Source organism: Sus scrofa, chromosome 3, assembly GCF_000003025.6.
Source record: "Sus scrofa isolate TJ Tabasco breed Duroc chromosome 3, Sscrofa11.1, whole genome shotgun sequence".
Classification (NCBI taxonomy): Eukaryota; Metazoa; Chordata; class Mammalia; order Artiodactyla; family Suidae; genus Sus; species Sus scrofa.
Genome location: NC_010445.4, coordinates 78,568,671 through 78,595,212, shown reverse-complemented (window position 1 = coordinate 78,595,212; position 26,542 = coordinate 78,568,671). Strand labels below are relative to the sequence as shown.

Here is a 26,542-nt window from a genome sequence, read left to right as displayed (position 1 = left end):
TATGTAATAATCTCTATGGGAAAAGAATCTGAAAAAGAATGGATACGTGTATACATATAACTGATTTACTTTGCTATACACCTGAGACTAACACAATTTTGTAAATCAACTATACATTCCAATAAATTTTTTTTGCAAATTTACTAATAATAAATGCTAGAGAGAATGTGGAGAAAAAGGAACCCTCCTACAATGTTGGGGAGAAACATAAATTGGTGCAGCCACCATGGAAGATATTATGGAGGTTCCTTAAAAAACTAAAAATAGAGTTACCATATGATCCTGCAAAACCATTCCTGGGTATTATCTGGAAAAGACTAATTCAAAAAGATACATGCACCTCAATGTGTGAATAGCAGCACCATTCACAATAGCCAAGACATAGAAATAACCTAAATGTCTACTGACAGATGAATAGACAAAGATGCAGTGTGTGTGTGTGTGTGTGTGTGTGTGTAAAATACATACATATACACAATGGAATTTTATTCAGCCATGAAAAAGAATGAAGTAATGCCATTTGTAGTGACATCGATGATACTAAAGATTATTATATTAAGTGAAGCAAGTCAAAGACAAATATTATATATCACTTACATGTGGAATCTAAAAAATGATACAAATAAACTTATTTGCAAAAGAGAAATAGACTCATAGACAGAGAACAAATGTATGATTTCCAAAGGGGAAAGGGGAGAGGAATAAATCAGGAGTTTGGTATTAACAGATACAAACTACTGTATATAAAGTTATATTTAAAAGATAAATAACAAGGTCTTACTCTATAGCTCAGGGAACTCTATCAGTATCTTATTAATAAACTATGATTAAAAAGAATCTGAAAAAAGAATATATATCTAAATCAACTTGCTGTACATGAGAAACTAACACAACACTATAAATCAACTATGCTTCAGTTTTAAAAAAGAACTTAGAAAAACACTGATGTAATCTCTGTGCTCTGAAATAAAAAGATCCCCAAAATAAGTTAAAGACCAAAATGTAGAGAAAAAAAAAAGATTCTCATCTTTCATATTTAGCTACAGAGGGTACCTACTACACCCCTTTTAAGGTCATTCAATATGTAAATCAGGAAAAAGGTGTATTTAGAATGGTCTTCTCTGGAACTGGAAACTTTCATCAGTGGGTACCCAGGTTATTTAAAAGATTATGCAGCAACCAAAATTCTCAGCTTATTACCAGAATTTATTCTAAAATCTACATTTCTCTCTTTGCTGAAAATTTAGGAACAGGAGAAAAAAAGGCACCCTTTATTTATGATCTTTATTGTGAAACATTCAAAATAAACATAAAAGTGGAGAGAAAAATATGATTAATGCAAAAATCATCTTTAGGAAATACTACCATTTTGCTATAATTTTTTATAGAAAAGAAGTATCAGATATAGATGAATCTTACCAGATATCTCATTCTCTTTTCTATTCCCAGAGGAAATGTTATTATGAATTTGGTATTTATTCCCATGTATATTATTACTACACTAATCTAGAACAACCCTGAACAACACATAGCATTGTTTTGAATGTTTTAAAATTTTTAGTGGAACTACTACATGATCCGGCAATACCACTCTTGAATATATATCTGAAGAAAATGAAAACACTACTTCAAAAAGATACATGCACCCTTATGTCCATAGCAGCATTATTTATAACAACTAAGATATGGAAGTAACCTAAGTATCTATTAAGAGATGGTGGATAAAGAAGATGTGGTGTGTGTATATACACAATGGAATATTAGTCATAAAAAGATGAAATTTTACCATTTGCAATACCACGGATGGACCTAAAGTGCACTTGAGGTAAGTCAGATAAAGATAAATACTGTATGTTTTCATTCACATGTAGAATCTGAAAAATAAATAAATAAATATAACAAAATTGAAACAGACTCCTAGACAGAGGAACAAACTAGTGGTAACCAGTGAGAGGAGGATTTGGGGAAGGGGAAAGATGGGAAAGGAAATTAGGAGGTGTAGGCCGTTACATATAAGATAAATAAGATACAAAGGTATACTGTATAGCACAGGGAATATAGCCAGTATTTTATAATAACTTTAAATGGAATATAATCTATGAAAATATTAAGTCACTATGTTGTGCACCTGAAACTAATATAACATCGGATATCAGCTATACTTCAATTTAAAAAATGAAAACAATTTTACATAAATGTTACTACACTGTATCATACTGTAATCCCTTTTTGTTCAACTTATTCATTTGGGATATAATCACATAGCTCTAATTCCTTCATTTCATCTTCTGTATAGCATTTTACCCTCTGAATACACCACAAAATATGTTTTCATTCAACTTAAATGTTAGCAGAAATTTTGTTTTTGTTTTCTTTTTGCGTTTTAGGGCCTCACCCACAGCATATGGAAGTTCCCAGGCTAGGGGTTGAATTGGAGTTACAGCTGCTGGCCTACATCACAGCCACAGCAAAATGGGATCTGAGCCGCATATGTGACGTACTCCTCAGCTCACAGCAACATTGGATCCTTAACCCACTGAGTGAGGCCAAGGATCGAACCTACATCCTCATGCATACTAGTCGGACTCGTTACCACTGAGCCACAACAGGAACTTCCAGATATTTTTGATATTACAAACAATGCTGCTGTGAACATCACTGTACATGTCTACTTGTGGACATGGGCCAGTTTTCCTTAGTGTTAGAGACTCCTGCCTTCAATCATATTAGCAGTTTCCAAGTTGCTCGCACAGTGATTTACTAATTTCCTCTTTAATAAGCAGTGAATGAGAGTTCCCTATTGCTCCACATGTTTATTTACCCAAATACATCAATTAAAAACAAAATAGTAAAAAAATTTTTTCAAATGGATAGTTCTCTTATTTTTAAGAGCTTTCAATGAAACCTGACATTTGCATACAGGATAAATACTTAAATGACTTGCAAGCTTAAAAAAACAAGTTTCTACAAGGAAGTATAAATATTCCCTTAGCCATATGTTTTGGTATGTGAATACTATCAACTTATATGTTTGTATTAATAAAATCCTCCAATCTACAGAATTATCTATTACAACAGTTATATTTGTTATAACAATACATAAAAAGTTATTTCATGAAAGAAAAGACAAATAGATCAATGGAAGAGAATAAAAAGCCCAGAAACAACTGGAAAATCCACATGCAAAAACATAATCATGTAAAATTAAACCTTTCAGAAAGTGCTCATTTAAACTAAAGTGTCCAAATATAGCATCCCTGATCCTGGCAAGTGGCAATGGTGGCAATATAGTTTTTCAATCTCTCTAAATCTCCCCCGTGAAAAAGACAGTTTGACCAAATAGCAAAACCAAAAATCCACGGATGACTAGATGAGGATTAAAAGAGAACATTATAACATTATATGTAATGACTATATGCTACAATAAGGTAAATAAAGTACAGCTACTTTGTAAGTATAACTATTTTTTATTGGAAAGGGTAGAAATGGGGAAAACATAGGCAAAAAGTTTTTGAATGTTCTCAGAAATTTATATTAGTAGTGGTAGTATTTGCATGGTTATTCTGAGATTATTAGGTGTACACTGTGGGATAAAGTAAACAGGTAGTTATAGGACATTATAATTCATCCCCTATGTCCCTGCAAACTAGGATTTTGGGTATGGAATAAAAAAGATTAGATGTAATGAAGAAGAGGTTAAATTAAAAACCCTGTAATTCTGAATGTTAATTAGAGGTATCAGTGTGAACTCACTCTGAATAAAATTTTTAACTCTCTACTAAAGAAACCTAGAAGCAACGACAAACCCAGTAACAAAGACACATTAGCCTTAGCTCCCAAACTTGGGTTTAAAATACCATTTTCCATTAAAGGAAACCAGAGCTTCTTGAAGAAATTGCCAATTCCAGATTTGGGGCAGGAAATGTACAAGATAAGCATGGACCATAATGTCATGCCAGAGAGGGAGGTTACCCAAGACTACCACAGTCATGACTAACAGAGGAGCCAACTTGAGGAGGCATCCCCTGGCCAATTAAGAACCTGAGCTTTTAAAAAGATAACAGATTTTATGAAACCCATTTAGTCAAATACACTTAAATTCATGAATTAATAATACTATTTAAAAAACAAAAGCTGGTTACCTTCACGGAGTGATAGGGAACCAATTCAATCTTGAAAACTAGTAAATTAAAAAAACAGACATTTATCCTGATTTAACATATGAATTCAGCCACTGGGAAAACTAAAAGGAGTAGAAGAGTTTTGTTATAAAAGTATCCCAATTAATAAACAAAAAATAATATCAATAGATATCACCATTTTGCAACCCTAATAATTAATTAATGGATGGAGGCATTGAGCATCAATAGCTGCTAACATCAAAAAAGAGAGAAAGAGAATCTGTCATTACATACCTTCTGATGAAAAATGAAAAAAAGAAACACTCCATCATACACAGTCTTGCCAAAACTGATACTAACTTGGAGAATTTTCAAAGGACAGAGAAACACGTTGAACCACAATATGATGGAAATAACAAAATGTAGACTGTGGGACACTGCAGTTTCCACAAATAAATTTTAATGAAAAGAGAGGGATGGAGGAGGAACTTGTAGGTTAAAAGAGATTTAAGAGTGTACAGTGTAGTTTAAATAGATAATATTAAGCTAAAGTTTTTCGGGATGCACACTGAGGTGATAAAAACTATTATGAGTATACGAGAAAGTATGTAAAAGTCAGGATAGAGATTATTTTAGGGGACCAGAAAAAGACTGAGATCAAAACAGAGTACATGGCAGAATTTCTGGGTGGCTGGCAAAGTTCTGTTTCTTGACTTGAGTGTGATTCCAGGGGTGTTTTTCTTGTAAAAGCTTGTTAAACTATACATTTTCTCTGTGTGGTTTTCTTTTTCTTTTTTTTTTTTTTTTAATTTTCCCACTGTACAGCGAGGGGGTCAAGTTATCCTTACATGTATACATTACAATTACATTTTTTTCCCCCACCCTTTCTTCTGTTGCAACATGAGTATCTAGACAAAGTTCTCAATGCTACTCAGCAGGATCTCCTTGTAAATCTATTCTAAGTTGTGTCTGATAAGCCCAAGCTCCCGATCTCTCCCACTCCCTCCCCCTCCCATCAGGCAGCCACAAATCTTTTCTCCAAGTCCATGATTTTCTTTTCTGAGGAGATGTTCATTTGTGCTGGATATTAGATTCCAGTTATAAGTGATATCATATGGTATCTGTCTTTGTCTTTCTGGCTCATTTCACTCAGTATGAGATTCTCTAGTTCCATCCATGTTGCTGCAAATGGCATTATGTCATTCTTTTTTATGGCTGAGCAGTATTCCATTGTGTATATGTATGTGTGGTTTTCTTTAATGTGCTTTATAATAAAAAGATTTTTAAAAAAACCATCCCTAAAATAGAAAATCTTGGTAATCTGGTTGAAAGTTAGTGTAGCATATACACATTTCTTTGGAAGAGATGATTCCTAAACATTTTGTCTTTTCAGTTGAATGCATTTATAATGCTTTCTGAATGTTTCTTTTATCAAATTATACCATATTAAAAGCTGGTCACATTTTTACTTCCCCATCAGTCAGCTGCTCCTCTAAATCACTGCAAAATTTTTATGGGAAAAAAGTTATTTTTGTGAGGTTATATTCCTCTAGCCTTGATAACAGGTTTTAAGATTTAATAGCTCTGCTTTATGTGTTTTTGACTAATTTGGTAAACCAATACAAGTGACCTTTTCTGAGTAAGCTATTATCAAAATTACCACCATACTCAGCATTATAAAATCCATACAGTTGAAAAGTTAAAATACCTAAATACAAAGGGAACAGTAAGCTGAGCTGTCATTAAATTTTTGACGAGGTGAATAAATTAAGTAGTTCTAGGATGATAGTAATCACTTTTTCCAAAAGGAAGTATAAGAAGCACGTGGGACTTAAATAAAAGTGACTACCATGTTATATATGATAATCCACACAAACACTACTAAAAACTATTTTAAATAAATTTTACTGATAAAAAATTGTTTTCTTCATACTACTGTATATTTTTCAAATCAAATTTTTTTCCTAGAACACATAACTCTCTCTGTACTATGCTTCTAATTAAGATACATACTGTTGTTTAGACCCCTGTGGTGTGAAATTAGACCAGCAGTTTTCTAATATCCATAAAATAAATTAAAAATGTTCCTCCTCTGAAGGACAGATAATTCAGTCACAGAAAGCTTACTTCTATGTTTCCTTTGTTTTCTTCTTCTTTTTTTTCAGCTGCTTGGTAAGCCAATTTTCTACTTAGAATCTACTGTTAAAAACTCTCATTTGGTTCAGTATGTGGGCTTTATCCTTTCCATGGTGTGTTATGCAAAAAAGATGGCTTTGAAATTTTTTTTTCAGTTTGCTGTAAAGCAGTGGGTCTCAACTTGGATGCACATGAGAATCACCTAGGGAACCTGTAACAGAATACTGATGCCCCGTTCCCCTCTGGAGATTCTGATGTAACTGGTCTGGGTGGGCCCCTTTGTAAAAGCTCTGCAGGTGACTGTAACATGTTGCCAAGGCTAGAAAGCACTACTCCAGGATCTTGCCACTGTCCAAATGAAAGCTTATTATCTTTTCTGATTGAACTTGGATGGAAGATAATTTCTTTTAATTCTGTAGTTTAATAGATGAGAAGGTTAAATTTCTTCTCTATAAGGCTACTACCTTTTTAGTTTAAATTTTAGGGTTTAAAAGTATATCCTACCTTTTAGTCTAAGGGTTGGTTCAAGAAGTCTATTAGTTGCTTGTGAAAACAAACAAACAAACAAACAAACATTTAAAGACATATTCCTGAATATCGCCTTTACAGAGTGGTGGTTGGTTCATAACATCCTAAAAATGTGCTACAATTCATAGTTGAAGACTATGTCTTCACACACAAAAAAGAAACAATTATTTCCCTAAATGGTTCCTCTAAAAGACATTCACCTTTTGTATACAGAAGTTCACATGAGGTTTTGAAAAATAAATCTTTACAAATTTTTCCAACAGTTTAATTTTGATAGAGTGATTGAAAGGGCCAAATCTAAGACAAAAGCTTCTTGACAAAAAAGTGTATTATACATCTTAATATATTAGAATCAAAAGAGGGGACATTATGCAATCAGTGGTAAATAATTAAAAATCATGTCCAAATATACACAACTTTAAGAAAATCTATTTACTTGCATAAAATGATAATTTTTCCAGAAAAACAAATTAAGGAAAATAACTCAAGGAAAAAAACAGAATTCTTGAAAAACAAACAACCCTTAAAAATGGAATCAGTTAAAAAAAAAAATCTACCTTCCTTTAAACCCAGGCAGTTTTATATGAGTTTTCCCAAACATTCAAGTATCAGATAATTCTTTTTGGTACTGTCTTGGAGAGGAGAAAAGGAAAAAGCGAGTCACATTTGCACATTTAATACTTCATAGAGCTGGAACAACTCTGATATGAAACTCAGAAAGGATAGTAAAAGAATGTAAAATTGTGTACCAACCTTGAGCAAACTGTAAATCCACCTTAAAGTTCCCTCTTTATTATCTCTCTAGGTAGAAACGAACATTTCCCATTGGCTCCTACTATAGCTTACACATACTCTCTCCGCAGCACTATTGTACACTTCTGTGCACTCACACGTTTTCATATTTGTCTCTCATTGGTAGACGCTAAGGTCTTTGCAGACAGGGGGAGTTTAGTATTCATATCCCCCAACATGAAATACAGTGCTCAGTCCAAGGTCATGCTCAATAGTTGCTGAATGATGTAGAAAGAGAGAGGGAAGCGCCTTTTGGGTATAAATGCCAGTAACTTAGTAGAGTGGGAGGTGGGAAATAAAGGGGCAGTGAGTAAACCATTTGGCTAGAACATAGGTTGTATAAGGAAATAACATAAGAAAGGTAGGTCAGGGCTAGTCAGGGTGGGCTTTTCAGTGCTGAGACTATGTTTAGTTTCAAAACCTACTGAAGGCATTTGAACAGGCAATGGCTAAGTCAAACCTGGGCTTCAGAATCCAGAAAAACACTTTTTAGGGCTGCCAGGAACCTATCTGGTTTAAATCCATCATTTTAAAAACTAAAAAACTAGCACCAGGCCAAAGAACATAGTATTAGCTAAAGCAGGAAGAAGCTTAGAGGGAGCAAACTTGATTAAATCACACAGAATATGGTCCAATCAACAGGCAGCCCAGATTTATCTAACTCCAAAGTCCATAAACTACATGACACCAGGAGATGATGTGTGTAGACCATATGTACACCCTTTTCAAACAGTCCTAATTTCAATTAAAAAACACTCGTTTCAAATAAAGGCAATTTGTGTAATGTAAAACTAAAGGCTGATTTATTCTTATTTTTATTATAAGACAACATTTAATAGAATTCTGATTAACTTTATTAAGTCATTTTGATGAAGTCTTTTTATTCAATTAGCTTCTGGACCTGCAATCAATAAAGTGGTGGGCATGAACAGGAAGTGAATAGGAATAAAGCACTTCCTTGGCATCACAAAATATACACCCCTAAATCATTACATGTGTTCTTGGTTGCTGCAACAAAACTGGAAAAGTCCCAGGAAAAGGTAAATTAATTTAAAAGTCTTCAAAGATAGCCTGAAAGTTTATAAAACCAGAAGAGGTAGATAGCGGTAGAAAAAACTTGGACTTGCTCATTGTATCTCAGAATACTAATTCCGAGAAATTTTCTTAAAGCCTAAAAGATAATAGATTTAGAGGAAATATAGGAACATACTATTTTGCCAGACAAAAACTAAAAAATATGGGTGGGGGGTGTTTTTTTAAGTTATATTAAAAAAAAAAAAACAGAATTGCACACTCAAAGTACCAGTACAATCTGAAAACACTCAAAAAAAAAAAAAAAACAGAATTGCACACTCAAAGTACCAGTACAATCTGAAAACACTCATAGGTTTGTGATAACGAATGATGATGGAACCACTGCCAGGAAGAGATAGAATGAGATTCTGTCTGAGCCTCCTAGAATAACCCTTTCAGTGCTCCTGTCCCAGGCAGCATACTAGACTGAGAAGGCTGCTGTTCTAAAGCCCTCCTTACAAATCCTTGCCCCAGCCCACAGCGCCTTGTATAAAATAGGCATTTGACTAATGTTTGTTAATTGACTAACTGAAGTTTATAGAAGGTGACTGATAATATAGATTTGACAGGCATGAAATCACAAGCAAACCGTAATAACAGTACTAATGATGATAATGACAAGAATCACAATAGTAACTGAGAGTTTAATATATTAGGTATTGCTCTAAATGCATGTGTTAGCTCCTTTATCTTCATTAAGTCTATTTTTCAAATAATGAAGCCACAGCCCAAGGAGGTTGGCAACCTGCTTAAGGACAGAAAGCTAAGTAGTGGCAGAGCTAGGATTTGAACACAGAAGCCTTTGCTATAAATCACTGTGCTCTTCGGGCAAGTCCTGAAACTGTCTGTGTATCCTCCAGATGTGATACTTTAAAGGATCCCATTTCATATGCAATTTCCTTTGATAGATATTTGGAAAAATAAATTATAGGTTTTAAAAAGCAGCCACATTTATTTCAGAAAAGAAAAACCAATAATCCTATTTTATTCTCATACATACATATATATATATATTTGCTTTAGATTTACCTCCAGTCTTCCCTGAGCATAACCCAGGAGCAGCAGATTGGCTCTGTCCTTCTCAGAAGAAACGGGGGCCCAAGGCCAAGCATCATCACTGACCAGTGGCCACCAGCAAACAACTCTATCCTGAACACAATTGATAGCTAGATGACGCTGTGTTGTCCTATTTACTGGGCCAGGTATTTCATAATAGGAAATCTAATGGTTTAAAAAAAAAAAAAAAAAAGGAGACAAGAATCATTTTGTAAAATGCTAAATCCTCAAAGTATTACAAAAATTAAAGCATCTGTAAATGTAGATAAATGCAAGTAAATATGCATGTTAAACATGTACTTAAGGAGGTGTCAGAATTTACCAAATTCTTTTGACATAAATATAAAAAAGACATATGTTCAAAATTCTACCCATTTTTAGCAGAGGAAAGGAAAAGGAGAAATGTGAGTTAGGGAGGAATTGGCCGTAGCAATCCCAGTCAATACCAAAATGTACAGTCATGGTTGCTTGACAGCATCGACCTACACATAGGATTTAAGAGCAGCTATGTTAAATGACAAGTTCAGTACTGCTGACCAAGAGTGTCTGACTACTGTTTAAGACATAACATGTTAACAATGACTGACAACAATAACAGGAGAAACAACTTGAGGCAAATATCACTTTAAAGAATATATGAGACCTATACACAAAAATTCTGCATAAAGGGATAAGCTACAGAATCATGCGTAAAAGTTTATGCAGCTTCTGAGAATTATGCCTCTCTTTCTTAGGACGGATTTGTAGAATTTATTATTCAAACTATGTTATTTTGGAACATGGTTATTTGAAAACATAAGCACGGCACCATCTGGGTGACACATGCCAAGGAAATATAGATTGCACCGTATTTCTGCTTAAGGAATTAATGGAAGGTTGATAGCTTGGAAGAAAAAAAAAAAACTATCTTGCCATTGCTGGTCAGCAATAATCGAACCACTTTCTGGGGATTAAGCGCATGGCTAAGCCTACTGGACCAGACACTAGCAAAGGGCAGGGGGTCTTCTTATCAGAGAAATGCTTCTGGAGCCAGTCTCACTACATGACAGATTGCTTTCATATTCCTGTCTGCAAGGCAACAAAGGATGGCAGTAATGCGATAATGCCAGAGTGCAATGGGTGTTAAGAACCCGTTGCATTTATGTATTGTATTTAGTAAATAATCAGGCTCATCCAAATTGTGATCTCACCACTCAACCAAGGCCATTAAAATCAAGGTTAATGCTTTAATAATCCTCTGCTATTTTTTTTAATATGGTCAAAAGGAACCCTTTCTATTTGCATGGCCATAATATTATTGACCTCTTCATCCTCTGAATGCACATCAAAAGGAACTGAAATCAAAGTAATTACCAGTGTTGTCCTCTCATGGTAAACATTTAACTCCTTGCACTGTTAAATAAATTGAATTGGATTTTTAAAATGTAGACAGGAAAACTTGTTAAAGGTCAATAGTTTCAGGATGTTTACCCTGTGTTTTTCTTTGCCAAAATTGTTTCAATCTATAAGAATTAAATTATGGCACAGCTGTAAAGAAAAGCAGAATTATAATACTCTACACTATTTTCTTGTTTTAAAATCCAAATGGGCAATGGCAGACAACACAGATGTACTTCATGCCATGAAGTGCAAATTCTTATATTTAAGCTCTCAATATCACTATTTTAATTAGCTATCTTTTTATTTGAGAGACATACTACAGTGGAATTGCTAAGTCTTTAAAAATACATACACATTATTTTGATGTCCTACTTGCCATGTAAACCCTTACTTAAGAATTTCTGGAGGAGAAAAGAGAGTTAAAACAAGAGACTGGTACTTTCAGTCCTCACATAATGCAAATCATGTATGTTATCTGAAATTTCATGTTGGTTATGAATATTAATGCCATCAATATTCTATCATGATGGTTAAGAGAGCAAGGAAAATGAACAAGTTTCTTAAAACATCCTTCCAATGGACAAATAGCAGATTTACTAAGTATTAAATATATATATATTTAAAATATTGTACCAGAAAAAGAAATCCAAGCAGACTACTTCTCTAACATACAGAAGTGATGTGGAATGCTCATGTTCTTAATTTCTCAAATCAAAGGCACAATCAATAAAAAGTAAGTAACTTTCTTATTCAAGGTGTAAGGGCCCATATACACTTGGTCTATTTTCCACATCTTTTCATAAGAAAAGATGACACCCCGACAATTTCTCTCTGCTCTCATTAATGGGTAGCTACTATCCTTCAGCTTAGAAGACTTTGCCTAAATATCCATCACACCTAAGATGGAGAAACCACAAAATTTTACATAAATGCATTAAAAATACTTACTTTAATAGTTTGAATTAATGCACAGTGGTACATTTTAAAGACGAGTGTTAGTAAATAAAGAACATTTCAAGTAAGTCTACAGTTAGCCATTCTGGAAAATAATATCCCATTAAGAATGCTAATACCAATTTTTTTTAACTAACCAAAATACAATGCATGAGTACCACTTATTTTCATTTTTAAAAAATCAATATTATACAAGGTGTTATGGAAGCTCCACAAAGATGGCAAATAAAACCAAATTGCAGTTTATCACCACGATGAAAAACTTATTTAATGTATTTTATCTCATATTAAAAATCTTTTTTATAAGAATAGATTTTTCCACTAAACAAAATTAAATCCTCCCACACCACTGCCACCTCAGTCACAATAAGAAATAATCCAAAAAGTCAAAAGGTTAGGTTACATTTTTCAAACACACACACACACAAAGTTTCAAGCCACAAAGCTGACGTATAAGAATCTTTGCCCTTGTTACAGATACTCCAGGAATGGTCTAAGTGTGCATCTTTTTTAAGGAAGCTGTGTATCAGCTCTGTTCCCAGTGAACAGTGAACTGTCTCAAATCCACGTCACAGAGGCTGGATCAATCTTGCAAACACAAGTCACTGCTGAAAAGAGGCCTTGAACTGAAACAGCCTGGAAAATGTATTAGATACTCATCCTAGCAGAGAGTATGCCTTCCAAGCAGTTAAAATGTAATGTGGCAAAACTTAAATTAAACACATCATTTAAAATAAAAATCCTGCCTTAACAGATGTAAAGTCCCTGATACAAGGAAACAAATTACCTGGAGTTACTGAAGGGAGAGATACTAATATAAGAAGGATTTTTGCATTTTTCTTCAGTTGTAGTTGGGGGTAGGGGGATATCTTCCCACTCCTTGTTTATTACACTTTTCTATTAACCTTTGAAAGTGCCTTCTTTCTGTTCTTGTGAAATGGAAGCCAGAGCAGCTATCTTTGCCTAGAAAGATGATATTAGGTCTTAGGGAAAAATGAGAATGCTGTATACTACCACTAGCAAGAAAACCATTTTCAAATGTGTAACTTTGCCTCTATTATATATATGTCCCTGCCTTGCATAAGTGTTATATAAATTGATCCAAATATGCCACTGTTAGAGCCCCATAATGAGAGTAAAAAAAAGAGTACTTTGGCCACTGTTCCTAGTTGATCAAGCTTAATCCTATAATAACTCTGGTTTTTCTGAAATTTGGAAACATTCAAGAAAAATGAGCATAACATCAACTCATGTAATAGTCTAGCAGACATTAATAATTAACAATATGACTGTATAAATTGAAATCACTACCTTATAATCCAAGGCTGAGAGTTTTTCCAGTCTTTTGTTTATATCAGGAGAACCCACCTTCTTGGTAAACTGAATAAAACAGAGTTTGTTTTGTGCCAAAAATGATAAGATGATAAAGCTGTCTGTGAAAAGAGCTTTAAAAAAAAGGACAGTTCTGTCAACTATTAGGTTAGAATAAAATAATAATGAATTAATAATTTTTTCCACTGATATGTTACAAAAAGGTATTTTCAGAAGATAAATAAGTATCAAGTGAAACAACTAAATTCTGCTAACTACCACTATGACATTTCACAAGGAGAGTAAAGATACTAGGGATAAACAACCATCATCAATCCAATCATGCATGGATTTGACACTTTTCCTTTTTTCCCGAGACCACTTCAATATATACTGATACTTGGGGACAACCTCCAAATGAGATTTATTTGCAATAGGGCTAAGAAAACCATAAAACAAAGACTGCTTCACATCTGAATGTAAAGATGAAAACATTTACTCTTTTTTGTGCTTAGCCTTTAATCCTGTGTTTATATGGTATAAACCATCTGAGGATAAATTGGATTAGTGAATATAGATCAGTGTTCTGCACCAATTTTTATAATTTTTTCATCAATGAACCTTCTCTTTGAGGATATACAAGGTAAATGAAATAAAGTATATTATACCCAATATGCACATTACATAAATTAATATTCAGTAATGAAGATATTTCACAGCTTTATTTCTAAAGCACAGAAGTAGGTATATAATTAACATTCATGGGTTAACATAAAGGGCCATTAATGTTATGAAAATTATTGATAAAAACATATAGTCGAAACTTCAGAAATGTTTTATATTGTTCCCAGCATAAAGAAATTATTGAATGTTTTATATATTTTTCTTTATTTCTATGCCCCTGGCTGTGCAAGCAGTAACCAACAGTGGATCTACACAATTACAGGAGAACCTGGAGAACTGCCAAGAAATCACATTATTATCATGGTCTCATGAGAGTGTATTATTTGGGGTATAAATAAAAGAAACAAGTGAAAAAAGATATCTCAGCGACATGAATAGTGTTGGAAGTCTCCTTTTAATTCTTACAGAGAAGCATCAATATGACAAAATCATCACAGCCACTATTTTATTTGCAGTGTCAATGAAAGGGTCAATTATTAGTCATAAGAAAATGGATCCTCTTCCATAGGGAAGTGTCTTTAGCACCATATTTCTAAAAGGAGGAGGAAATGACACACTTACAAGCCTATCCCCAGCTTATCATTATCAGGAATATTGCTAATGACAGCCATCCTGCAGAGTGCTTTTCTCTAAAATGATGAAATTCTGTTTGATTTATTCAGAGGCATCTAGGTTTCTGTGTTCTTACCTGTCCTTTCCACTAGACCACACTTTCCTTTGATTGTTCAATTTAAGATACTGACAATTTTCAGTCTCTAATAATAACAACACAATCTATTTTTTAGACTTTTTTTTCTACCTTGAATGAAAGGACATAATCTTAAATCTTCAGGAGTCAGCAGAGAGTAGTGCAAAGAAAATGGGCTTTGCAGCCAGAACCTGGGTTCAAATCTCAGCCCAGTCATTTTCACCTGTTCCTTCGTATCTCATTGGTGGTCGTGTTCCTTAGTATCTTAGCTTTAATTGCCTTAACTAGGAAATGGAAATAACTATACCTTATAAGGAATAGCGGTTCTTTTAAATTAAATGAAATAGGTAGGTTGGCATCACATGGAGCCTTTTAGGACTCAATAACTCTTAGTGCTCTACCTTTTCAGTAATTTGCCTAAAATCTTTTTTAATGTGCTCAGTAGCAATTATATACTGATTGTGGTAGCACTTAATGGGATTCGGATTTACCCAGTATATTTGGCATTGATATTTAGAAATACTGCCCAAACTCTCTAAAAACTTAGTATTCATAGACTTTGATATCATTAAATTGTCTTAAGAGCCAAAGCACAGGGTCTTTGTTGTTTTTTGTTTTTCTGACTGGTGGCTGTGTTGACACATTTGGATTATTTATTCAAAATTCATGTGAAATGAAAAATATCTGAAGTGCGCACACACCAAAAAAAAATTATTTTGAAAATAAAACACATTCATTGTTTTAAGGAAAGAATGAAAAATACTCAAGAATATGAACCTAACACTTGACAAAAACTTTGATATTAAATATCTGTCAAAACTTGTATTGGTCCCAGGGGTTGTAACTATGCTATTACAAGCAATTACTTGTGTTTGCAAGTCCCCAGTGGTTATAATTAGTCTACCTGTTGACACACTATTTCTCCTGCCCCACTGTTGATGTAGGCAATTGATTTACACATGGGGGTAATTACCATCACTGATGGTGTCTGAGATGAGCTTCCCCACCAGGCTTCTGTCAATCACCACTTTCTCCAGCTGTGGCCCGGAAAGGCTTAGGGACACCAGTACACCTGAACCAAAAAGGAGCTAAAACCAGGTAAGGGGGGAGAGGAGGAGGAAGATATACTGAGAATTAGAATCTTTTAAAAATCTCTCTACAAATGTACAACTTATACAGATATTTACATGTGTATCAACATGATGGAAATACAAAGTTTTCTTTGAAAAATAATCACTGACAATCTGAGTAAAAAGATACAGGTGGCTAAATGATGCTGCACACTGTTATTAATTACTTATTAATGCCACATGTAGAAACCGAATTTAGTCCACATTTATTCAAAGTCTAATCTTCTAAAAACTTGGAAAATACCCATGCAGAAAAAACTGCTTTGCATTGCGTTCAGAAATGAGATATGTTCTATTATTTTCAAAGATTACTATTGTGTCAGAAATTAAAAGAAAATTTATTAAGGTTCAAATAGTCATTGCTACATATTAAACAGAAAAAAGATGCCATCATTACACTATTAACAGCAAGTATTATGACTTATTTGGAATTTAAATCCACTTCTACAAATAAAGATCTTGTCTGAAATATTAAAATACATTTAAATCAAGGCAATTAAAGTAAAATATTAAGTGTTAAACATTCATAAATAACAAACACATAACAGAAACAACTTCTCAAGGAGAGAGAAAGAAATATAGTAAAGTATGCAAGCTTTATTAGTATTAATGTTCACCCAACCACCCAACAAGAGATGTCTGGATATCACCATTATGGTTTTATACTGCTCCTTTCCATTTGTGGCAGCATAATTCATTCATCTCCAAATGTTTAAAACTTCTGAAAAGACTATGCTATGCGTATGCTTGTTATCTACGAGATTATGAAATATCAACATTGGAAGAAATTGTTTCACCTTCAAAGCAACAGACTCAAAGCAGATGAATCACGGAATAGCATATGGTATAAAAAGAAAAAAAAACCAATTGTCAGTAAACTAATCATGAACATGCTAGCCAAACTCAAAGACAACTATGACTTTAAAGAAAACGGGAATTCCCCACCTACCTAGGTATCATGTCCCAGCTAGAGAGGATGATTCTGTGACAAGACACATTGAGACATGTGTGAAAGATGAGCAGCATGAGGGACCAGGTTAACATAAAAAAAGACCACCACTCTCCTACTGCCTAACAGATTCCAAGCACATGCATCAGAAAATAAACTAACTGAAGGGTCCCCCACACGACTTAAGGAACTGTCTCTTTCATGTTAATGCCTCCAAAGGGGTGGAAGGCAGGGGGGGAGGAGGACTTAATCATCTTTATTGGTTTGTGAGACTAATAAGAGAAGGCACATCTGTTTCAAGAATACTTCACAAATGAGTTAATTTCTACTGAATTACATCCAGCAAGGACCTTGACAAAGGCTGGTCATTCCCTTTTTGGCAACTCCCCCACAACAATATAACACAGGATACCCTATATTCTCCCCTCTCAGGAAGGCATTTTAGGATCATCTCTTATATCTAGTTCTCCTTGTGATAGCTTACCCCCCCTTTCCCCTTTTATTCAAAGCACCTCTAAAATCTGTCCTTTTCTATTTATTTTTAACTACTAGAACTTTACACCTATACTCTTAAGCACCTCTTTTTTCTTAATTACCAACTAACTCCTTATGGATACTAACTAGGTCATTTTTATCTAGAACAATACCAGGCACATAGGAGGTGCTAACTAAATGTTTAGAGAAAGAATCATAAATAATTCATTATAGGATCAAATAATTCAAAGTTGGAAGGAAACCTGGTCTAATCTTCCACTTCCACATGACATAGAAGTTCCTTCTGCAGCATCCGTTCAAGTATCCTTCAAGCAACCAGCCCATGCTTGAATACTGCCAGTGACCTTATATGAAAGCAGTTCTACAATTGGACAGTTCTAATCAATGTAAAGATCATTCACTCATTTTTTTTTCATTCAACAGAAAGGAATGTTGATTATTTGCCAAACACCAAATTCAGTAGCTCAAAAGTGAATCAAATAATAGCCCTTAAAATGTTAAACATAGGCTAGTAGAGAGAGGTAGGGATATAAGCAAATAAGTGTAATAAACTGTTGTTATGAGTCCTATTCTAAGAGTACATCCTGGGTAGCCTGGAGGAGGGGGACTGAGAAAGAAGCACTGATACTTGAGGCAAAGGTTAACAGTGCTTTCTAAGAACTTCTACAGTAGCCCCCGTTTCTCATCAATAGTACTCTTTTTACGTATTAAAAGATAACACAGTGGTTAAGAGAATGGACTCAAATCAGAATGACACCAGCACTGGCTCTACCTCTTTCTAGCTGTGTGACCTTGAAGGAGTTGCTTAATCTCTTTAACTTTATTTCCTCATCTGAAAGGAGAGACTTCATATCATAGTATCTACTTCATAGTATGAGAATGAAATAATTTATTACAAACAGTATTTAGAGTAATTTCTGGCACATAATAAATGTTTGTAATTATTATTGTTGTTACACAACCATTACACATATAATGTGTTTTCACTATACAGTTTGCCATTGTTTCATCTTTTTAAATATTCTGTGCACAGATTGCGATCAATGTTAGACAAGGAACACTAGACTCCAGGTGAGTTATAACCAGTACAATATTTTATCACCTTTCCCATTTGCTACGATTTAACAAATACTCGCAAGTTCCCTTTGCGCTCTCATCACCATTATCATGAACTAACCTCACCTCCTAAAAGAAATTGTTTATTCTATCTATGTATGAGCACATTTTATGTTGTAAAATTAATTCTAAAAGACCACTTTTGTCGGTTGGACATAGAATGTGCAACCGTAGAAGGACATAAAAGAGGGAGCTTAAGCTGGAAAGGATTTGAAAGGCAAGTGTCAAGTCATAGTACGCAACCACGCCCACATCAGTGATTTACATATGGAGATAGGAGCAGTGATTTGGGGACTATGGATCCTGCCCAGTGAGACTGGGCATTCCTTCAGAATCCTTCTCAAAGGATCAGTGCAGCCACTTATGTACACATTCACTCATCCATTCCACAAATGAATATTTAGTATTTTTAATGAGCCAGGCCCTGTTCTAGATGCTGAAGATACAGCACTGAACAAAACAAATAACTCCCTTGCCCCACCTCCCTTCAGGGAGCTTACATTTGAGTATGGATACAGGCAATTAAAAATAGTTTTAAAATAATGTCAGATAGCAATACAAGCTACAGAGAAAAATAAAGCACAGTAAGGCTGGGGGCTGTAGTAGGATGCTCTTTTAAGCAGATGACTAATAAAGAAGTAAAAAGGCCTCTCTGAGATGACATTTGAGTACAGATCCAAATGAAGGAACAAGCCATATGATTATCTGGAGAAAGAGAATTAGAGGCAGATAATAACAAATACAAAAATTCAGGTTAGAATGTTCCTGGGAGGACTGACAGAAGGTAGGCCAGTGTAGCCTGAGGGGAGTTAGTGAGAGAGAGATTCAGAGGATTAAATCGGAGGCATAGTCAGGAGCCGTGTTTCACTGGTCCTTTTTGATGAGAAAATAGAGAGTTTTATTTTTATTTTTATTATTGTTGATTTACAATGTTCTGTCAATTTCTGCTATACAGTTATATATATACATTCTTTTTCTCACATTATCCTCCATCCTGTTCCATCACAAGTGACTGGATATAGTTCCCTGTGCTTTACAGCAGTGTCTCATTGCTTATGCACTCCAAATGCAAGTTTCATCTATTAACCCCAGACTCCAAGTCCATCCCACTCCCTCCCACTCCCCCCGGCAAACACAAGCCTATCTATGATCTGTTTCTAGGTTTTGGGGGGGGGGGTTTCTTTTGGTCTTTTTAGGACAGGGGTGAAATTGGAGCCACAGCTGCTAGCCTACAACCTACACCACAGCTCACTGCAAACGCTGCATCCTTAACCCACTGAGCAAGACCAGGGATTGAACCTGCATCCTCATGGATATCAGTCAGATTCATTTCTGCTGAGCCATAATGGGAATTCCTGTTTCTGTTTTATGGATAGATCATTTGTGCCATATTTTCGACTCCACATAAGTGATTTCATGTAGTGTTTGTCTTTCTCTTTCTGACTTAAGTCATTCAGTATGAGAGTCTCTAGTTCTATCCATGTTGCTGCAAATAGCATTATTTTGTCCCTTTTTATGGCTGAGTACTATTCCATTTAATATGTGTACCACATCTTCTTAATTACATGGTTTTAAGCAGCAGAGAATTATAATTTCTGTTTTAAAGGGGGTTTAGGACAAGAGTAGAAGCAAAGAGACTGTTAGATATTGCAGTGGTGCAGGTGAGAGAAGATGAGGGCTTGAATTATAGTATGTGGATACACATTTGAGATATATTTTGAAGTGGATCAACTTGCTGAAGATTGGATGTGGCATAGAAGAGAAAAACTCAAAAGGTTTTTGGGCTGAACAACTGGGTTTACTTGATATGAGGAAAACCTGAGGAGAAGCCAATTTAGACCAGAGAAATCAAGAATTTAGTTGAGGATATGTTAAGTTTAAGGGGTCTGTGGACATAAAGTAGTCTCAAGTTCAGGGTGAAGTGGGTTGGAAATTCTATCTGGGAATCATCAACAATGTAAAGGTAGTGTTAAAAGTTATGAAACCAAGTAAGTTCTCCTTAAAAAATGAGTGGAGTGATCATAGGGTGAGACCCTAATCTAATTTGTCTGCTGTGCTTATAAGGAGAGGAAGAGACACCAGGGTGCTCTCTCTTTCCATGTGCACAGGCCATAGGACAATAAAACAGGAAGATGGATGTCTACAAGTCCAGAAGGGATGCCTCACCAGAAACTAACCCTCACCACCTCAGTCTTGGACTTCTAGCCTTTAAAACTGTGAGAAAATAAATTTCTGTGGTTTAAGCAAAAAAAAAAAAAAAAAAAAAAGTAGAAAGAGATTCAAGGTCTGAGCTCTGAGACATTCCAATCTTTAGAGTTGTCAGAAGATCATGCTACATGCTAGCTACCTTACTGAAACCTAGTTTGGGTACTCATTAGGATCAAGGTAAGACCATCATTTCAGATTTCTTGTGTTCTAGTGTTATCCCTAACACCAAATTTTTGATAAGAAGATAAATGCAATTAAAGAGCTAACTAATGCATTCTATCAAACAACCTGTGGGGAAGAATAAAGTTTCCAAGTACAGGAGCCAAAGATATTCCTGACTATGGTAATGGAAATAACCAGAATTAGGAAAAAGAGTCTGAATCTTAGGAAAAGAATATTATTCTAAACCAGGCAAGTGCTTCTACTTGTTTCCTTAAAAGATTAGTTTGTAAGCTCTCCAAATGGAAAGGGCCTATGTAAGATTTGGCAGGACAAGAAGAAAAAAGGGCACTGAGATACTGTCCTATTCCACTGCAAGGAACTAGAGAGTTCAACAGCTCAGAAAACGAAAAAAGAGCAGAGAGTTCCCACTGCAGCTCAGTGGATTAAGAACCTAACTAATATCCATGAGGATGTGGGTTTGATCCCTGGCCTCACTCAGTGGGTTAAGGATCCAGTGTTGCAGCAAGCTGTGGTGGAGGTCAGAGATGCAACTCGCATCTCGTGCTGCTGTTGGCTGTGGTGTAAGCCTGCAGCTGCAACTCCAGTTTAGACCTTTAGGCCAGGAATATCCATATGCTGCAAATGCAGCCTTAAAAATTAAAAAAAAAGAAAGAAAGAAAATAGCAGACAGAGAGGCAATGGCAAAAGGAGGCACCTCCAGAGAGATCTGAACTTGAGATCCACAGGATGAATAAATGAGAAGGCCCATGAGATTTCCCAACATTGTTCCAACTTTAATGTTGCCCTTTGTGTGCAAAAGACTAAGGCAAATTAGGAACTGAAACCTTTCCTTTTCTCTGACGCCCTTCCAGACAGGAAGTATTTTCCCTGCTAGTTCTTCTCTGACCATGTTTCTTTCTATCGCCTTTATGGTGTTCTCCTCATTTTCTTTAGTAAGCTCATACCAGAGAGGTGGGCCTTCTCTTTAAGAAACTGTAAAACGATTCCCATTATCTTCAGATGATTCTTCAAATTGGTTTCTCTTAACCTTATTTGAGTACTTAATTAGAAGTGAAATGGCACTGGGAGAAGAAAATTTTATCAGATGACCTCATCGAGCCAAACAAAACATAAGTAACAACAACAATCCCAGTTTTATTCATTCAGTAGGTCAAAAACATGTAAGTGCCTCCTACATAAGCCAAGTATACAGATGGGATACAATGATGAACAGCACAGGCACATATTGGTAGAATGTGATAGAAGACTTCATCTCAGAGAAGTAGAGGTTCTGGTTAAGACAGATGATTCCTTCCTACGAGGGGTAGTTTAGTAGCCCTAAAGAAGAGAATACATTATATTTGATCTGAAGTATTGAAGAACTGCGGCAGCAAGTAACTGTGAATGACCTATTTATTTTGTAACAGTGATCACAAACAATTCAACTTAATTCTGTATTCTCATTGGCTAAGAAAACTTCCCCCAAATCTATGTGATTATTATCAGATCTGGGGAGAAGTGAAAAGTAAAGGCATGCAGGATCAGTACCAAAAAAAATCAACACTAGGTGATAGTTTCAATCCATGATTCGAGAGATAAGCCATAGACTGATCTCATGAAATCATCAGGAGACATGTGGGAGACAGCAGGTGCTAAACACTACAATTCAAAGAGGCAACGAATTATTACACTTGAAGTGAATTCCAAGACTGAAGCAAATATTTAAGGTATTGTAAACCACTCCTCTAGAGGCCCAGTGAAATTGCATTAGGATGGTACCCAACACCTCCTTCAACCCTGCCCTCCAATTCAATCCATGGGGTAAATTCTGGAGAAACTGAGAACTACAGACAAACAGTTATACACTGAGGAAAGCTATAATGAAAGGTAGGGTCACTGATCATTTTAGCAGATAACCTGCTAGAAGAGAGATAACATGTTTTCTGTAATTTATTCCTTCATTCAGCAAACATTTATTGAGTATAGAGGGAAATCATGCTTGACTAATCCATTAAAGTAGAGACAAAAGTGAATGCAGTTTAGACAAGGATAAAAAAGAAATTTAATTGACTCACTATAGGGAACTGACTAAGGACAAAAAACAAACAGACATTTTTCTGGATAGAGAAGTACTAACAATGGGGTTTCCTAAAGATTTGTATGATGTTATCCAATATACAGAATAGATAATACCTGGAAATTTGCTGCTATGCTAAGTCTATTTCAAATTACAAAAATCTCACCTTTTCACTTATTCTTACTATAAAATGAGTGATGTTACACTTTAACCCCTAATTTATTATTAAATCCAGCTCCTTTATATAATAAATGTAATAGTTACATAAAATAAAACTGATTGTTCTCAGAAAACATTTATAATAATTTGTGAAATTCACAAACGAACATGGTACAAAGTTAAGTCTTGTATTTGCCAGTAGTTTTAAAGACCTAAAGTTTATCCTTTAGATCTTTAATCGGTGGTAATAAGTGAACAAGATAGCACATTACTTTGGTACAAAATTTTATAATTTAAAAAGGACTCTAATACATACTTATCTCTGTAATCCATATAAAGTGCCAGTATAACTCTTGTATATAATAAGTACATAAGTTGAAAAAGTAATAGTAACAAGGTTAATCCTCATACTCATTCACAATCAGAAAGGTAAAGGAATTAACCAAAGATCTCATAATTAGTGAAGAAGGAGAGGCCAAGACATGGGACAAATCCTACATTCTTTCCCCCACCACTTAGGAACTAATATCCTTTATTTCTCTCAGTTGATTTCCATGCAGTAGCCCATGTGGTTTTCTTCTCTCTAGCTCCTTCTTCAATCTAAACCAGCTTCTCTCTAAACTGGTGGTTCTCAAGTGGGGCAGATTTTGGCTGCCAGGGGATATCTGGCAATGTCTGGAGACACTGTGGTTGTCACACCTATATGTTAGCCACTTCCGCAGAGGCTCACCTGAATAAAGTGCTTGTGAATGTAAAGGCAGAGATATTTCCACGTCTCCAACAAGCAGATGATTTGGGAGCTCCTCAAACTCTAATCAACACTTTTCTCACATAAAGAAAAGGTAATCAATGAGGACCTGATCAACTATCTCAAATCAGCTATCTTAAAGCAGTGGGCAGTGCACAGTTCAGATCAAGGGCTTGAGGAAGCCTTACCAAATGTCTGTCAGCCCAATCGGGGCTATGACTCTGATGACTAAAGCTGGATGTCAAGACAGAAAAAGCCCAAGGGCAAAAAGCCCAAAGGCAAATCATTTGTAACCACACAGCCTGATACAAATATCCTGTAAGAACACCTCCTTGCTTATGCTCTAGTTCTCATCTCACCAATCAGCCTTCTTATCTATAATTTGGTCTGTTGAGTAATTCATCCAACATGTGGGAATGCCCCAAGCAAATGAGCAAAGTCTAGGATGCCAGATATATCTCACTGTAACTTAATAAACTGCCATGCCAGTTGATAAATGAGTCACTTTTTAGTTTGGTTATTGTGAATGCTGTTAGCACCAGAAAACAAATGGAGATAACATAAAAGATAGGTAAGTTTAATTAATTGGAAATTTTCTGCCCAAGTACGTGATACATTGCTGAAGCAGGGAGGAAGTTTGTAAAGCTGCAGACCTACATGAATAGCATCATCTCATTTTATTAGGGAGAAAAGAGATGTGGTGTTTGTACACACATGCATAAAGACATTGTATAAACGCAAGAAAAGGCAAAAAAGAATTTGCCCAAAACTTGACAGTAGGTAGGTGGAATTGGGAACTGGAGGCATGAACTTTAACCCCTCCCACACAGATTTTTTTTAAAAAATTGGGATTATGGATAATTCTTTACTTTTTAATGTGTCATTTGTTATTTTTCTATATAACTTTTCAAAAGTAAAGAAGGTCTTAAAATACCTGGCCACAAATATATTTATTTTATAGTTTTAAAAAAAGCTTTTATGCCACAAAATGTGTTTCTAAAAAGTCAGAATTTAAATCATACTGAAAATAAACTAGAGCAAATGGCTCCTTACTAAAAGGATCACGTAGGAAACTGAATCAAATCCCTCTCCTCCACAATTTCACTTATTTCAAAGACACTTTTTTCCTATCACAGTACCTTATTAGAATGCTCACCCATGTCCAATTTCTTTTTAACTAAAAAAATTATCATTAACAACAACAGAGTGTGGTATATCCAAACTATGGGTTATACTCTGCATCCACTAAAAATGAGGGGAAATGTAGATTATTAATAGTTGTGTTATACACTGTTACAGGAAGGATGTTACAGAACAGTATTTATAGAGTGATTCCACTTATTTTTAAATATGTGTATACACATACTTACACACAGATGAGTGTTTATAAATGTTTGCAGGAAGGACATAAGCCAAGCTGTTGACTGCAGTAACCATGGAGAGGGGAATTAGCTTGGGGTAGGGTGGTACTTTTGCTGTATATCTGTTTGTATTGTATGCCATTTTACAATGATATGAAATCACCTTCATTATTTTAAAATTTGAAACATTAAAAGTGAGAATAAAGATCACCACTAAATCTTTCTTCAGTTCCTTTGTTATGAGACGACTGTTTTTAATGGTCTGCTTTTACCCAAAAGACTTCAGATTTCCAATAAATTCTACTGATGCTACTTCTTTAATTTCTCCCAGATCTACCATTTTCACTATAACTCCTTGTCCATCCTCTTTTACTAGGACCACACTCAACAGCTGCTCTTAACACCTTCCACCTCTCCATCCCCACAGCACATACTAACATAGCATAAGCATAAAAGAGCATTTCCCAAAGCTCAGTCCATGAAATATTAATCTTTGAGGATATTCCAAAAAGTATGCTTGGAAACTCTGTATATGACAGTCCCCTCCTGAAGACAGACAATGGTACCTCCTGAGGTAAACACACAACACACACATACACACACACACACCCCTCACCCTTAATATGCAATAAGATGTTTTGGTGGGTTTAAGCACAGCAGGTATTTCTTAGAATTAGTATTGTTAAATTGTTACTACAATGGAACTTTCAGACAAATCAATAAAATAGGTAGTAATTAGATGGCCACACAATAATTGTAAAACTGGAACTTCAGTGAGTATCAAGAAGGTACAGGGTCTCATAAAAGCACATAATAATGGATAGAGCTGGTCAGGGAAGGCTTCCCTGAGGAAGTGGTAACTCATGGTCTAAGAACTAAAGATAAGAATGTGTTACTTCAGTGAAAGGGGTATAAACAGCATTCTAGACAGAGCTACAAACAATTTGTGCAAAGGCCCTGAAGCAAGAAGAAAGACGTAGAACATAAAGAAATGACAGAAGACTGATGTGGCTCTGGTAAGGAGATCAGAAGAGAGTTTGGTAAGAGACTAAGATAAAAAGTAGGTAGGTTGGGGAGTTCCCATTGTGGCACAGGGGAAATGAATGCTACTAATATTCATGAGGATGCAGGTTCAATCCTTGGCCCCACTCACTGGGTTAAGGATCTGGCATTGCCCGTGAGATGCAGTGTAGGTTGTAGATACTGCTTGGATCTGGCATTGCCATGGCTATGGCGTAGGCCAGCAGCTGTAGCTCTGATTCGACCCTAGCCTGGGAACTTCCATATGCTGCACCTGCAGCCCTAAAAGAATTTTTTTTTTTTTTTAAAGATAGGTACAAGTTCCTGTCGTGGTGCAGTGGCTAACGAATCTGACTAGGAACCATGAGGTTGTGGGTTCGACCCCTGGGCTTG

General features: G+C 35.3%; 1 protein-coding gene across 4 annotated transcripts in view; it reads right to left on the bottom strand.

The window, feature by feature from the left end:
• Positions 1-26,542, bottom strand: part of WDPCP (WD repeat containing planar cell polarity effector) — a 291,160-nt gene that overhangs the window by 131,101 nt on the left and 133,517 nt on the right. For all 4 annotated transcript variants that reach the window (XM_021087467.1, XM_021087466.1, XM_021087464.1 and 1 more), the window contains 3 exons: positions 15,698-15,812; positions 13,353-13,486; positions 9,681-9,872 (listed from right to left, as the gene is read on the bottom strand). In XM_021087467.1, the coding sequence (XP_020943126.1) occupies positions 9,681-9,872; positions 13,353-13,486; positions 15,698-15,812 (441 nt within the window). The remainder of the gene's footprint in view (positions 1-9,680; positions 9,873-13,352; positions 13,487-15,697; positions 15,813-26,542) is intronic.